Source organism: Onychomys torridus, chromosome 7 (genome assembly GCF_903995425.1).
Source record: "Onychomys torridus chromosome 7, mOncTor1.1, whole genome shotgun sequence".
In the NCBI taxonomy this organism is placed as follows: Eukaryota; Metazoa; Chordata; class Mammalia; order Rodentia; family Cricetidae; genus Onychomys; species Onychomys torridus.
The window spans coordinates 96,266,484-96,279,571 of NC_050449.1; the positions used below are offsets into that span (position 1 = coordinate 96,266,484).

Below are 13,088 nucleotides of genomic sequence, written 5' to 3' on the forward strand. Positions count from 1 at the left end.
GGCCCAAGCTTTGACGGGGCTGGCATGAGGATCCTGAGAAGAAATTTTGAGGCTGCAAGTGGGTGAACAACCACAACCTAATTAGTCTCCCACAGGCTGAAACTGATGGAGAGGTGCTGTGCCATGGGCAAACGAGATGCGCGCACGTGCGTGCGTGCGTGCGTGCGTGCGTGCGTGTGTGTGTGTGTGTGTGTGTGTGTAAATATGTATACAGGTCATTCACGAGGTCGAAATGCCCTGTGATGCCTGTAATTATGGTGTGTTCAATAAAGCAACAGGCTAATCCCTGTTCTAGCAAAAGTGTGTGTGTGTCCATTTTTGTTTCACCTGGGTACCCGTCAAGAGCAGAGCTTTTGAGTGAACAGCGCTTGTGTGTTGATAAACCCTGCGGCAATGGTGAGACAGGTGTTTCCAGTCGAGGGCCCTTCCAGAAACATCCAAGACTGGTTCCTTAGTACGAGAGAGTAGTGTAGTGGGAGTGTAGATAATTAGCATGCATGAGGCCCCGGGTTCCATCCTGTGAACCAACAATACACGCATGCACACCCACACACAAAATACCAATGAAAATCCCCAAGGGGTCCCTGAGATATGCAGACAGAAGGCGTTGTCTCTCTGCACCAACATCAAGTTAAAACAAAATGGCCGACTAGGAGCTGCACACAAAGCATTTATTTGGAGAGGCCTAGGTTGTTCAAACTACAGACTACCTAAATGAGAGCAGAAGGGCCCTCTCCACTCCCAGGAAGCTTTCCAGCTCCAGCTGAGTCAACCAGGGGATCCAGCAGCAACGGAAGTTCCTCAAGCATCGTTGCTGGTGGGCTGCTGAAGAAGGTAGTTGTCTTTGTGGAAGAAGGAAGTTATTTTTGTTTTTCCCATCAGCTGAAAAGGAACACAGGTGAATCAGAAGCAAGAGAGACAGAAGACCTGGAAGGGCTGTGGGAAAGGAAGCTGTGCTATGAGAAAGAATTTGGCTTTAGGAATAAGACAGGGCCAAGGTACGAATCCTCATTTTGTGGTTTGATGGATTTTGGGCAAATGACTTTTCCGGAACTCTGGGACATGTGTCCTATCAGTAACTGGGGATTTGTGGAATTCTGGTGGGCACAGGAAGGAATGGAGGCAGTCAGAGATTAGGGCTGGACTCTGCAGAACAGCCACTCAGTGGGTGCTTATGTTTTTGAACTACACCCCACCTCCCCCACTCCTCCATGTTTAGTTAAAATGTCACTGTATATTTACTCAGATGTGCATGGGAATCTGAAAGGTTTAGTTTTGTTAGGAACATCTGGCTTTCACATTCCACAGAAAGCAATTGGACAAAAAGACATTTGGGGGAGAGAGATGATGTTTTCTACTTAAAAGGAGGGGCTGGAAGCTTTGCAGGTGGCTCTGGTCATTCTTTCCCAAAACGGGATGCTATGCTCTCTGGGCTCAGGACCCAGAGTTGCTTCAACCTCCATGTGTGACCATGGACAAATCCCTTCCATTTGGGCCTTCCCATTCACACTTGAGATGGACTATGTGACCCCTAAGTTGTCTTTTGTACTCTATTTTTATTTATTAGTACTTGCATGTGTGTGTGAATGCCATAGCACGTGTATAGAAACCAGAAGACATTTTCATGGAGTCAGTTCTCTCCTACCTTTATGTAGATTCTGGGGTTCAACTCAGACTCTTAGGCTTGTGTAAGGAATGCCTTTACCTGCTGATCCACCTCACCAGCTCTCCTAAGTTGTCTCATAGAGTTGATTAAAAAAATCATTGATTGATTGATTGATGAATGATTGACTGTGTATGGGTATTTTGTGTGCATATATGTCTGTGCATCATATGCATTCTTGGTGCCCATTAAGGCCAGAAGAGAGTGTCCGATCTCCTCCGCCTGGAGTTTATAGATGTTTTGAGCCACCTTGTAGATTCTTGGAATTGAACCCAAGTCCTCTGGAAGAGCAGCCATCTCTCCAGCCCTTACTGTCCTATTCCTAATTCAGTGTGCTATAGAGGAGATCTCAGAGGGAGGTGTGAAGATAGAGAAAATGAAGAAAAATAAAGATTTGGGTTTCTGGCAAGTCTCTCCAATGATGCTAAGCCCCGAGACTGATGCATATGTCTCTGAATGTGCCTATTGATTAGAGAGGATGCATATATGCTCACAAGCCATGTGTGTGTGTATGTGTGTATGATTTTGGCAGACATGGCTGGCCAACCCCATTGTCATTGCTGACACCTTGCTTGCCTCCTCTGCAGAGTCCAAATGAAACAGTTTCCTCAGCATCCCTTGTAGGCAGGTAAGCCAGTCAGATAAAAGAAAGTCAACAAGAAGCCTCCTCCAAATGTTTGAGAGTTGGGCTAGAGAGGTCACTTGGGAGTTAGAGAGCTCCGGCTGCTCTTCCAGAGGACCTGGGTTCAATTCCCAGCACCCGTATGGCAGCTCACAACTGTCTTAACTCTAGTCCTATTTTCTGATCTCCATGGGTGCTGCACACAGGTGGTGCATGGACTTGCTTGCAGGCAGAATACCCATACACATAAAATAATAATAAATAAAAATCTCAATTAAAAAAAAATTAAGAGTCACTAAAGAAAAAGGCTTTTGCCACTCCCTCTTCCCTCTTTCTGGTCTTGAGTGAAATGGGACATGTGGGGTCATCATGAACAGTTTTATGTAATGCTGGGGGTTGAACCCAGGGCTTTGTGTATTCTCAGCCTGCTCTGGACCCTCCCAGTCCCACCCCATCCTCCATGTATATTCTTCCTGTAGATAAGGCAGAACTAAGACATACTTGTTCTCCTCTCTGTCCAGCAGGGCATGGTAGGATGCCACATCCTTCTGCAGCTGGCTCTTGAATGCCAGCAGGTGTGCCCGCTCCTGCTGTTGCTGCTCCGTCTCCGAGCGGATCTCTGCCAGCTCTGCCTCCAGCCTGCCCACCACAGCACCCAGGTTCTGCAGCTCCATGTCATGCCAATGCTTAGCATCATGCAAGGTGTTTTCTAGGCCTCGTTTCTACAAAAGAGTGAAGGTCACTGGGCTGGGCCCTCCAGCTAGGAAATGTATGACTGACTTGCTCTGCGCATGTTTTTCTGGAACAATGATGTTGTCAACTCTGGAGAATGATAGAGATCAGTCTTACTGGCTCTAGGGAAGAATAAGAAGGTAGAGCTCTGCCTCATTGACTCTTTGGATGGGCAGAAGGGGACGGGCAGGAGGGAGCCGAAATGTCTGTCTCTGACCCTTACCTCTCAGCATTTTCCTGTGGTAAGCCTTCTCTCGCAAGCCTTCTTCAGTGCTCCTCAGTCCTTATTACAAACAAGTTGGGTTAGGAGCTCCTTTGGGTTTCCATGGCTCTTTAAGCACATGCATGTCTTTGACCTCACCACAGGAATGTGCCTGTCCTCCAAGATGGCGAGACTTAGAGGAAACTTGTCTCTGTTCTCACAGTGCCAGGAAAGAGCCTGTGCAGACCCAGGTCCATGTGTTGCCTGCGTGAAGGCGCCTGCTACATGGTTACATTTATTGTCCTATTGTTCTCTTTCCCCAGCAGTTACCAGTGGTTCTCAACCAAGGGGTTAAGACCCCTGGAGGGGTTGCATATCCAATATCCTGAATATAAGATATTTCCATTATGGTTCATAACAGTAGCAAAATTACAGCTATGAAGTAGCAACAAAAATAATCTTATAGTTGGGGGTCACCATGAAGAACTGTATTAAAGGGTTGCAGCATTAGGAAGGTCGAGGACCGTTGAGTTAGACTGCAAACCTATTTCTCCTCATCTTCCTGTGTACTGTGCCCTGAAAGTTAGCACTGGCCATCAGTGTGCCCATGTTTAATAGTTTCAGGTATGGTGGCCTTGTAATATTTGGCTTTGAAAAGATTTTTATCTCATTATTATTTATTATTTATTTTATTTTATGTGTATGTGCATGTTTAAGTATATGCCCATCACATGTGTGCAGGATCCCACAGAGGTGGGATGAGGCACTGGCTCCCCTGTGAGCTGCCCTGTGGGTGTTGGGAACAGAAGTGGGTCCTCTGCAAGAGAAGTAAGTCCTCTTAACTGTTAAGCCACCCTCCAGCCAAATTTTTATTATTTTTAATGTATCAATTCATGTGTGTCTACGTGATGGTGTATACATGTGAGTGCAGGTGCCTGTGGAGGTCAGATGATCTCCTAGAGCTGGAGTGACAGGTAAGTCACCTGACATGAGTTTCAGAAACTGAACTGGGTCTTCTGCCAGAGTAGCATACACTCCTAACTCCTGAGTCATTTATCCATTTCTGCAGCCTCAGTACCTGCCTCCTCCTCCTCCTCCCCCTCCTCCTCCTCCTCCTCCTCCTCCTCCTCCTCCTCCTCCTCCAAGACAGGATCTCACTGTATAGCTTTGGCTGTTGTGGAACTCACTATGTAGACCAGGCTGATCTTGAACTCTCAGAGATCTGCCTGCTTCGTCCTCCCAAGTCCCCGGATTGAGCACAAGTGCTACCTACCACAACTGGTGATGTAACACATAAAAATGAATCTTTTTTTTCTAAGTTGGATTCACTCAAATCTTGATGAATTAACTTACTGTACCCCTCGAGGTGATGTTTTGTAAAACAGACTTCTGACTACTGTAGCTGAAGTGGAAGATTCTTGTTTGTGGTGCTGGTAAGCAAAGGTCATCATATTAGCTAAAGCATGTGTGTTCATGTGTGTGTGGGTACACATGTCTGTGTGGGTGTACACACATGTATGTGTGTGTGGAATCAGAGGACAACCTCAGACATTATTCTTCAGGCACTGTTCACATTTCTCTTTGAGGCAAAGTTTCTCTCTGACCTGGAACTCAACAAGTAGTCTGGACCTGTCTTCCCCAGTGCCGTGATTACAAGGGCACACCACCATGCCTGGCTTTTCTCTCTCTCTCTCTCTCTCTCTCTCTCTCTCTCTCTCTCTCTCTCTCTCTCTTTCTTCTCTCTCTCTCCCTCCCTCTCTCCCTCTCTCCCTCCCTCCCTCTCTCTCTCCCTCCCTCCTCCTTCCTTTACATATGTAGGCTCTGGAGATGGAATTCAGGGCAAGCACTTGACTGACGGAGCAATCTCCTCGGCCTCTGGATCTTCTTAGCTCCACAGAACATGTGAAACTTGAGTCAGATGCCCAGCCTCGTGCCTTTTAGGAAGCAGTGTGAGCTCACTATGTGTAGACCAGCCTCTGGCCCCGGTTGCTAGTTCACTGGTGGAGTCTGGCGAACATGCAGGAATGGCTTAGACTAAGGATCATCTGTTCCCACCTCTTGGGTTTTCTCTCTTTTGTTTTATATAGGAGTTAGATTTTTGTCTTGAACAGACTTCTAACCCCGTGTCCTCTTTGCGAGTTGTTGACACTGGATGTGTGATTTAGAGAGCACTTCACAGGGACATGCTTGGACTGTCTGTCTACAGTTTTTGCCCCACATTCTAGGTGAGCTCCCATGTCTGGAGGGTTTTCCTCGCTGACTTGGATACTGTCCCAGGATGCACTCATGAGACCCCTTAGCAGAGGTCCCATGGACCTTCTGTTCCACCTTTATGGTCCATGTCTAGCATCTTCACTCTGGCATTCACTCTTCACCCTCTGTCCCGACAGGGTCTCACCATGTAGTCCTGGCCTTCCTGGAACTCACTGTGTAGACCAGGCTGACCTCAAAATCACAGAGATCTACTTGCCTTCCAAGTGCTGGGTTTAAAGGCATGCACCATGTTGGGCCAAGCTCCTGACATCCTAGAAGGATGCTTAGTTCTTCAGAGATGTTTGAGCCTGAGCATCTATGGCCAACTCCTACTGCAGCTTCTGTAGCCCTAGGGACATGGACAGCACCAGTAACACTCTGAGACCACAGAGGCTCTTGATTCCTCCAGGTCTCTGAAGACTGGAAGGGACTTTCTTGAATTGCAAACTTCCCCAGAAGCAAGATAATAATTATTTTTTCAAATTCTGGGCTTGAATTCCACTAAATACAGAGTTCAGTAGGCCTAATGGTGCCTGGCTTCCAATCCAAACAGTGCCCTAGTGGCAAAGGGAGCCGGAAGTCTGGCCAACGAAGCTGTCTGGCTTACCAGAGAGATGGCACTGTGTACACATGGGTTGTTTTGACTCAGGATAGCTGCATGAACTAGCCCTCCCCCATCCTCCATCTGTGTTCTTCATCTTGACTGTAAGGCACAGTAATGGGAATGTTGATCTATTGGAGCACTCAGGGGACAAAGCTAGCCCATCTTGAGTCATGAGCATAGGTGGAATGCCATTTCCCTGAAGTCTTCTGGTTGGTGTCTGAGTTCTTTTTCCATTTCCCATTTCCCAACAGTTAGGAGCCTGGGGTTGAAGTGAGGTGACCAGGTGGCTGATGATGCCCACTGGGGGTTCCTGAGTCAGAGGTTCTGGTTTTGCATGATAAATTATAATAGATGCCATTTGTTGACTGCTTGCCTGAGTCAGGAATGTTGTAAAAGGCTTGACATACATTATCTAATTAGTTGTCCCAGTGACTTTCTGAGGTCAGTTCTATTCTGATCTTAGGACAGATCACATTTCCAAAGGCAGCTGCAACAATTATCACCATCCCACATGGTTCTTCTCAAGGTGACCTTGCTAAGAGTCAGGGCTCCTTGGATCTTGCCGCTCTTGTGGTTACTTTGACCAATAGAGTAAGATATATGTGATGTTCAGAAACTCTAAAGCTAAGAGGTCAGGGGGCTGGTAGATTTATGCTCACTCTTTAAGAGAAGCAAGCTTCCACATGAGAAGTCCAGCTGCAGTAATAACATCACCATAGTACAAGGAAATCCAAGCTAGCTCTGTGGAGAGGTTTCAGAGCAGGACACAGATTCACAATTGAGGCATCTCCTGTGTGAGTTGAAGAAGCCCCTTGTGGGTGTCCCAACCCCAGAAGACCTCAGGAGGAATAGGGAAGAGCTGTCCCTGCTGACCTCTGCCTAAATCACAGGACGATGGAGGACATGATTCTGCTGTCTTAAGCCACCAAGACAGCAGGTCAAAAGGGTGACTAAAATAGATGCTTGCTAGACAAATGAGAAAATACAAGTTTAGAGGGTCATGTGACTAGTGAAGAGAGATCACAGCCTAAGAAACACTCCTCAATTTCACAGGAAGAGCAGAGGCAGATGTAGACTTCATGGTGTGTGGGGTTCTTCTAGACTGCTCCCAAACTGTGCCCTTCTCCATACCCACCAAAAAGAGAGACATACTGACTCCCATAGTGGAGCTGGTCTCCCCACTTGTCACTCCCTCACATGCTGAGCCTTGTGATTCTTAAGGTGACATCAATTCCTCTATAGAAGTCACTGATTCTCTGGGAGCATAGGCCATGTCTAATTAGTCTCGTGTCCCCAAAGCTCTTGGTATAGCGTCTGGAACATGGTGAGTTCTTGTGAGTGATATAGACTTAAAAGCATGCCAACACACACATATGTTCCAACAATGTTTTGTAGTTAGAACAATGAAGGAGATGTCATGATATCCTAATAGGGCTTCAGCCCCACCCAGAAGGTGAAGCTTAATTCAGTCATCTTAGGAGCTGTATTGGGTTAGGTCTGAGATGTCTATGGATATCTAAATCTGTAGATGCAAATATCTTACAGAAAATGACATCATATGTGCATACAACCTACCCAATCCTCCTGCATATTTCCTTGAATCTCAGTGAAGTATCTCTAGATCACATTTATGTTGTACAATGCGTAGCGATATAGATGATGACTAGGTTATTGTTTAGGGAACATGGGTAAGAAATAAAGGCTGCACAAGTGTGGAACAGGTGTGATGCTTTTCCTGGATATTTCCAGTCCAAGGTTGATTGGATCCACAGATGGAAAAACCATGGATACAGAGGGCTGACTGTAATTATTTTAATTACTAATAATTGCTAGTTGCAAGGCACCTGCTTGCAAATCACAGAGAGTCTGAGCTTAGTTTGAGGTTGAGGTAAGGATCCTCAGGGTTACTCTCAGGAAAAGAGGGATTGATTGAGGCAAAGGAGACAGGGCAGGAGAGTGCTAAGCAAGAAAATGGCCTCTCTGAAAACTGGCTACTGCCTGGTTCTATGGAGAGCTCTGTACAGCTGTTTCCACTTTGAAGCTAGTAGGCTGGGTTTTCAAAACCACCAGTCTGTCACTGTCTGGGGCAGGGGCATGGCCTAACTTCTTGCATTGGGGATCTTCTGTTTGACTGATGGCAATTCTTTGAAGAAGCAGGGCAGCTGAGAAGGGACAGCCACAAGTGTTAGCAGCCAACATTCCCCAGCAGTGGCAGGTAGGGGATATTTCTACAGGCCCTGCTGTGTCCATGACACTTGTTAGGTTTGAGTCAGTATCCGATGATCCTCAGAGGTCAGAAGACACTTCAGGCGCCAAAACCACATCCTGTGAGAAGGAAGCCCTTTTGCGAACTATGAACTGTGAGACTTCAAACCGACAGCTGAGAGTTAAACATAAAAACCACCAAGGCCTTTTTTTTTTTTTGGCACACTCACCAGAGCCCGTAAAGATTCCATCTCAGCCTGGAGACTCTGGACTTGGCATGAAGTGTCGTGTAACTCTACACTGAGGGCAGCGGCCAGCTTTTCCTCTTGGGTCTGGGATACATGGACCACTTCTGTCTGTTGCTGTGGAGAGTCAGGACTCAGGATGAGCACGGATGAGTTAAAATCCTGAACCCACCCTTCTTCCTCAGCCCCTTCTAAACTGACTCTCTACCAGACTAAAAAATATCTACCTTTTTATAAACCTGCTAACCAGTTCATATACAAAAAGTTGTTTTGAACCTTTGATGCCTACAACCAGAATAACATTCAAAAGATTTACTAAAGACTTGGCAAAGGCTGTAGCTCAGTGGCAAAGTACTTGCTTAGCATGCATATGACCCTGGGTTTAGTCTCCCTGTCTCTCTCAACAGCAGTGGGAGGTCCCCCTTTCCCCTATGTTCTAATCACACAGTTTTCCTGTTTCCAGTTTCTCATGCCTTCTTTCAGGAATACTTCATGCACTGATTAATGGCATGGAGAGCATCTGAGATCTGTGAAGGTATTTTCGCTGTTATGTGAGCATTGCAGAAATGTGCTTGCACAAGGGATATGCCATGGTTCACGTGGGTGCGCACGTGTCGTGGCTCAGGTGGTGCTCAGAGGATACTCTAGAGGAGCCAGTTCTCCTTCCACCATGTGGGTTCCAGGGACTGAACTCAGGTCATCAGGCTTGGTGGCAAGAGCCTTCACCTGCTGGGCTAGCTCTCTGGCCCCTTGCCCCTTTTCACTGTACAAATCAGTGCAGCTGCAATTGTGAATTCAAGGGGGAGGGCTGTGTTCTGAACCTTTTGGCTAGAGTGGAATGGGTGGGTTCTGATTCCTCCCAATGCATTCGGGGGAGAAGGTCCTCTGCTGGTGGATGATAAAATGAGGTCATCCTCTCCCCCCACCCCCCAGTGCCTTCTGATGTGTTGTCTCTGAGCCAATGCTGTGGCAGAGAGGTCTAGGAAGCCTCTATTTTCTCTGCTAAGTTCCTAGCTTCCTGAAATACCATTTGGAGCCACACATGAATATTTACAGAAGCATGCACAGAATCTTCCATTCTAATTGTTCGCTTAAGGAGCCCCCATCAAGATGCTCCTATCAGTAGCAGGAACACTAATCTTTGGGAGACAGTTCTCACCCTATATCACGTGAGCTCTGGGGAATTGAACTTGGAAGGGTCAAGTTTGGCAGAAGTACCACCTGTTGAGCCATCCTATTGCTTTTATATATAACTGGGACTGTAGCTCAAAGGGAAGGCACTTGCCTAGAATGTAAAAAGTCTTGGGTGTAGTGGGTAGCCATCCCAGCATTGGCCTGGAAGTTCCAACCCCCATTGAGGCTTCGGTAATGGTCACGCCCACAAGGCAGGGCTGAGAGAGGAAGCGGAAGACCCAGGATTGAGAGGAGAGGTCTCTCTTGATTCTGGGACCCTGGACGCTGGAGGTAGACCAAGCAGAGTTCTCCAGAGAACACCGCTGGACTGCACCATACCTTTGCCAGATCCTGCAACCTGTCCCTTCATTTGTAAGTTACCCCACAAAATAAACCTCCCTTTTAACTACATGGAGTGGCCTTAATAATTTCGCCAATACTTGGGTTTGATCTCAGTACCACAAAAAAGTAGTAACTACTAACAAACGAGTTTGTGAAATCCACTGTATGTTGAATACAGCTACTGCTGCTATTACTATGAGTAGTTAATATGCATTAGGCTCCTATTCTGGGCCGCGAATAACTCTAAGTCCATTATCTCATTGACTCTTTACAACCTTGAGAAATCACATGCCATTATTATCCTCAGTTGACACAAGAAGATGGAGGCACAGAAATGGAGTGATTTACTTATGGTCACATGGCCTGTGAGAGTCAGAGGCAGCTGTATCCCCACGGCATGCTTTCAGCCCTGTTAACACAGCTGTCTCTGCCAGCCTGCTGACTGAAGACCTTTGATACTGGAGATGGCCTCCCTTAGATTTTCTCGGATCACCTCATTTTAATACATCCATGGACTTTAGAATCACCTGGGAATCTGAAAATGGAGGCTGTGATGCAGGAGACCCCCAATGGAGCTTGGGTGTCTGTATTGCCCACTCCAGGGGTGCCGGGTCCATGGAATCAGAGCTCTAGATTGCTAAAGGAACTGATAAAACACCCTTGTTCAGCTTACACAGAAGATGACTGAAACATTAGTAAAATGAGAGCCAAGTAAAATTAGTCAGTTCTATTACCCATTACCTGCCTGCCTGGTGGCTGAGTCTCACGGCCTGGCTTTCTGTTGAAAGGTAAGATTACCAAGTATTGCAGAGGTTAGAAAGATCTGCCAGCACCAGCCAGAGCCTTTCTTCTGGTTGAAAGTTGGAAGAGAAAAAAAGACTTTCATTTGCTCACTATGTATTCCAGAATCATTTACTCCTGTAACCCTGCCCTTCAAATCATTCGCACATGAGATGCTCACAGCTAATTGCTTTAACTCCTAAAAATATTACACGCTCTTCTCCAATGGCTCCTTAGGATTCTGCTTTCTAGCAACTGTAATAATTCTCTGTTTCCATTTCAACCCCATGCCTGCATATTTCTCCTTATGGACTCAACAGTAGCCTTGTGATCCCAGACCCCGAGGAGATAGGATTCAGTGTATTTGTTTAGGGTATATGATAGGATTCAAATATATTGGTACCTAGGCTTTGAAATCTTGGCTCCATTTCTGGGTCAACAGAGCATGCTGACATTTTGAAATGTGATGGAGATTTTCACACTCAAAAATTATAATCATGTGCCTTAAGAGATACCTCAGTGATTAAGAGCATTTGCTGCTCTTGCAGAGGATCTAGGCTTGGCTTCCAGTACCCACACCAGGGCTAATGACCATCTGTAACTCCAAGGGGGATCTGATGCCCTCTTCTGACCCCTGAGGGCATCGGGAATGCAAGTGGTACACATACATGCATGCAGGTAAAGTACCCATCCACATAAAGTAAAATATACATATCTTTTTAAAAATATAGCTGGGGGTGGTGGTATATACCTTTAATCCTAGCACTTGTGAAGTAAGAGATAGGTAGCTCTCTGTGACTTTGAGGCCATTCTGGTCTATACAGTGAGTTCCAGGTCAATCAGGGCTACACAGAGAGACCTTGTCTCAAAAGACTCATACACATACACACTTATAATCATGGCTGGGGAGACAGCTCAGTCAACAAAGTGATTGCTACATAAGCATGATGTTAAAATCCTCAATATCCATGTAAAATATTGGGTACTATAACCCCAAGCTGGGTGGGATGTGCAGACAAGAGGACCCCTGGAGCTCATTGGCCACACAGCCTAGCCAATAATGAGAGAACCTATCTCAAAAATATGGTGGAAGCTTTTGAGGAAGATACCAACATCAACCTCTGGCCTCCCCACACGCATCCACACTTGCACACACATGTACCCACACTTTGTAATCATAATCAAGTGCTTAGGACTTTAACTATTGGGGAACAAATGAGGGAAGAATGGGAAAAAATAGCACTAAACCAGACCTTTTTTTTTTTTTTTTTTTTTTCTGATCACCATTGACAATCTCACAAGCAGCATTGGCTCTGACTCAAAACTGAAAGAAATACTACTTTGTGGGGTAAGGACAGAGTGGACTCTTAGCGGGAGAGAGTAGCAAGTGAGCAGTGCCACTCCCTGATCTCAGAAATAGCGGGTGTTCTGGTAGATCATGCATCCAGGCTGAGCTAGCTCTCAGAAGCTCAGGGTGTGTTTGCCTTTCTCCAAGCAGTTGCTGTGGGTCTGAGAGAAACATGGGAGCACTAAGCTTTGAACTAGACACGAACACACAGTCTTGCAAGAATATGGGGCCAGCATGCTTTTAAGATTTCACAAGAACATGCTGACTTTGTTGTGTTCTTTGTCCTGGAGAAAGGGAAGCAATGGTTCCTGGGGCCACAAGGGCGCCTGATCTAGAAGAAGAGGGCATAGCATCTTGCTTTAGAACAGTGGTTCTCAACCTGTGAGTCATGACCCCTGGAAGCCTTTCATAGGAGTTTCCTGAGACCATAGGAAAACACAGATATTTACACTGTGATTCATAACAGTAGCAAAATTACAGTTATAAAGTAGCAACAAAAATGATTTTATGGTTGAGGGTCACCACAACATGAGGACTGTGTTAAAGGGTCACAGTGTTGGGAAGGTTGAGAACTATTGTTTTAGAAACGATCCTGATAAGTCCAGGATATCTTTAACCCCAGCATAGACTCCTCATTTCATAGCCTATACGATGTCCCTTGCTTATTCTTTTTGTTTTGTTTTTGAAGACAGAGTTTCTCTGTGTAACAGTACAGACTGTACTGGAACTCACTGTAGACCAGGCTGGCCTCAAACTCACTGATCCACCTGCCTTGGCCTCCGGAGAGTGGGGTATACCACCACTGCCTTGTGTCCCTTGATCATTCTTAAGAAACTGAATCACAATCTCTTATCTACATGCTCTGTCTGTCCATCTGAGCCTAGCAGTAGAGTGTTAATCCTGGGTGTGGTGCCACACG

At 46.1% G+C, this 13,088-nt stretch overlaps 1 protein-coding gene across 1 annotated transcript in view; it reads right to left on the reverse strand.

Annotated features, from left to right (window-relative positions):
• Positions 1-650: 650 nt before the first annotated feature.
• Positions 651-13,088, reverse strand: part of Bfsp2 (beaded filament structural protein 2) — a 53,794-nt gene continuing 41,356 nt past the window's right edge. The window contains exons 5-7 of the mRNA XM_036191800.1: positions 8,512-8,643; positions 2,787-3,007; positions 651-882 (exon numbers count right to left, since the gene is read on the reverse strand). Of these exons, the coding sequence (XP_036047693.1) occupies positions 879-882; positions 2,787-3,007; positions 8,512-8,643 (357 nt within the window). The 3' untranslated portion in view covers positions 651-878. The remainder of the gene's footprint in view (positions 883-2,786; positions 3,008-8,511; positions 8,644-13,088) is intronic.